Source organism: Triticum urartu, chromosome 4 (assembly GCF_003073215.2).
Source record: "Triticum urartu cultivar G1812 chromosome 4, Tu2.1, whole genome shotgun sequence".
Classification (NCBI taxonomy): domain Eukaryota; kingdom Viridiplantae; phylum Streptophyta; class Magnoliopsida; order Poales; family Poaceae; genus Triticum; species Triticum urartu.
Window position 1 is genome coordinate 225,422,139 of NC_053025.1, and position 2,562 is coordinate 225,424,700.

At 52.8% G+C, this 2,562-nt stretch overlaps 1 protein-coding gene across 1 annotated transcript; it reads left to right on the plus strand.

The window, feature by feature from the left end:
* The first annotated feature begins 530 nt into the window (after nucleotides 1–530).
* Nucleotides 531–2,029, plus strand: LOC125553777 (lecithin-cholesterol acyltransferase-like 1). The gene is made up of 2 exons (XM_048717484.1): nucleotides 531–915; nucleotides 999–2,029. Exons 1-2 carry the CDS (start codon nucleotides 542–544, stop codon nucleotides 1,873–1,875), a joined length of 1,251 nt encoding a protein of 416 aa, XP_048573441.1. The 5' UTR covers nucleotides 531–541; the 3' UTR covers nucleotides 1,876–2,029.
* Nucleotides 2,030–2,562: the final 533 nt, after the last annotated feature.

Here is a 2,562-nt window from a genome sequence, read left to right on the forward strand (position 1 = left end):
AAAACTTAATGGGTACAGTGGTTTGTGTGCTCGTTTGCCTTGATGATGTTGTGTGTTCGATCCCCACAGGCCACATCTGTCATTTAGTTTTCTGTCTAAGGTGACATGCGGGACCCACTTCTCATAGAGGTGATGACAAAATCTTCCCAGTCAACAAGGATTTTTTTGAAAAAATATTTCGAGGGTGTTTTTGAAAAAATCAGGTCACATGCCCCATCTCTTTGGTCGAGTGGCTGACAGTGGGCTCCGTGCGCCTAGTCAGCACCTACTCCGTACATAAACAAGATAAGCACCGTATTTGCACGTTAATGTCAAGTTTTTGCACAACTTCAATGTACACCACAACTTCTAGCACCAAAGTGACCATTTATATTAAGTTGTAGCACCACCGGTGTAATTGATTCTTTAATAATTGATGGATACGATTGTCTCAAAAAAAAACTGATGGATACGAGCGAGCGACATGGGAAGCTTCGCGTATAAAATGTGCTGGAATTGGGTAAAAGGAGTACTCAGTTTTCACCATTCCATCAGCCCATTCATGGTCATGGCGATCCCGTTGCTTCTTGCCCAGTTACTACTGGCAGTGGCACTAGCAGCGGTGCAAGCGGCGCCGCGCTTGCACCCCGTCGTCCTGGTGCCGGGCTACGCCACCAACGAGCTGGACGCGCGGCTCACCGAGCTCTACCGGCCGTCGTCGCCGTGCTGCGGGGCGCGCAAGGGGGAGGGGTGGTTCCGCCTCTACCTCAACTACTCCGCCCTCCAGGACCCCGCCAACGTGCCGTGCTTCGCGGAGCAGATGCGCTCCGTGTACGACCCCGCCGCTGACGACTACTCCAACGTCGCCGGCGTGGAGACGCGCGTCCCCTTCTTCGGCTCCACCCAAGCCTTCCGCTACCCCGATCCTGACCGCAAGTAAGTACTAGCTATCGATTGCTCAATCGTGTCGTGCCCATAATTATGAATCAAAATCGGCTGAAATTTCTCGATTTTTCAAGGAATTTCTCCTACATGAGCACGTTTATCGAGCGGTTGGAGAAGATGGGGTACCGCGACGGCGAGACCATGTTCGGCGCGCCCTACGACTTCCGGTACGCCGCCGCACCGGTGGGGCGCCCGTCCAGGGTCGGCGACGCCTTCTTCTGGGCGCTCAAGAGCCTAGTCGAGAGGGCGAGCGGGCTCAATGGCGGCAGGCCGGTGGTGATCGTCACCCACAGTTTCGGCGGCCTGCTGGCGCACCAGTTCCTCGTCCGCCAGCCGCTGGCCTGGCGCCGACGGTTCGTGGGGCGCTTCGTTCCCATCGCCGCCCCGTGGGGCGGCCTCGTCAGGGGAATGCAGACGCTGGTCTCCGGGAACAACCTGGGCCTGCCGTTCATAGACCCGCGCGCGCTGCTGCGGCAGGGCAGGAGCCAGCAGAGCAGCCTGTGGAGACTGCCCAGCCCGGCTGCCTTCGGGGCCGCGACGCCATTGGTGACCACCAAGAGCAGGAACTACTCGGCCGGCGACATGGCGGACTACCTTGTCGCCATTGGGTTCGGCGAGGCCGTCGGGCCGTACGAGTCCCGCGTGCTGCCGCTGTTCGGCAGGGAGCTGCCGCATCCTGGGGTGCCGGTGACCTCTGTCGTCGGGGTCGGGGTGGGGACGCCGGAAAGGATAGTGTTCCCCGGGGATGACTTCGACGTGACGCCGTTTGTGGTCGCCGGGGACGGCGACGGGGTGGTGAACCTGGTGAGCGCCGTGGCGGTGGAGACGTCGTGGAGCCATGGTGGTGAGGATTTTAGGATGGTCAAGGTGTCCAACATGTCCCATAATGCCCTTCTGGTGGATGATCGAGCGCTCGAGATCATAATCCGAGAGATTCAACGGGCTGATTAGTTAATTGATCCCGAAATTTGAGCCTTTCATGGAAGACTGCAACAGATTACGATGAAGTTAGACCAACATCACATGTGATCGGAATGAAAGTTGTGAGAGGTTCTAATAGCATACATGGAAAAGTAGTGGCTACACCCAAATGGATAGTAATTTGTAAACCACAGTGATCAGTAAAATAAAACTTTGTGATACTGACTATGAACAGATGTTTTAGATACTTGCAAAGTTTAGTGGACAAATAACATCAGATGATCTCCATGCAAACGAAATACAATTTCTGCCCAATCGGTGCACCGATTCTTTAGCACATGTTTTGTTTGTTTTCTGTACAGAGCTCCTCAGATGTCATTTGGCCACCAAATTTTATAGACACGCAAAATATTTGGTCATAATCAAAACCACAAAGTTTCAGATTTTTATTTTATTTTATTTGCTATGTTTTGGATCGTGGGTGCAATGAGCCTAGGAGTAGAATACCCACTCTCGGATCCACTGTGCTAGAATGGGATATCTATTTTTTAGTCCGAGATATAAATTCATCCACTAGACTTGGCCGAGTATCTGGCTTGTTCTTCCGAACATCATGTAATCTGCATATACATAAAAGGGAAAAGGATAAACTTAAGCTAATCTAGTCTTCATATGTTTGGTTCGTTTCGTTGTGAGAAGTATGGGGTGTGTGTGTGT

Bases quoted from the DNA above. Each gene is read 5' to 3' on its own strand.
- LOC125553777 (XM_048717484.1), top strand. From the start codon at position 542: ATGGTCATGGCGATCCCGTTGCTTCTTGCCCAGTTACTACTGGCAGTG. The intron at 916-998 runs GTAAGTACTAGC...CGATTTTTCAAG, and splicing joins TACCCCGATCCTGACCGCAA to GAATTTCTCCTACATGAGCA.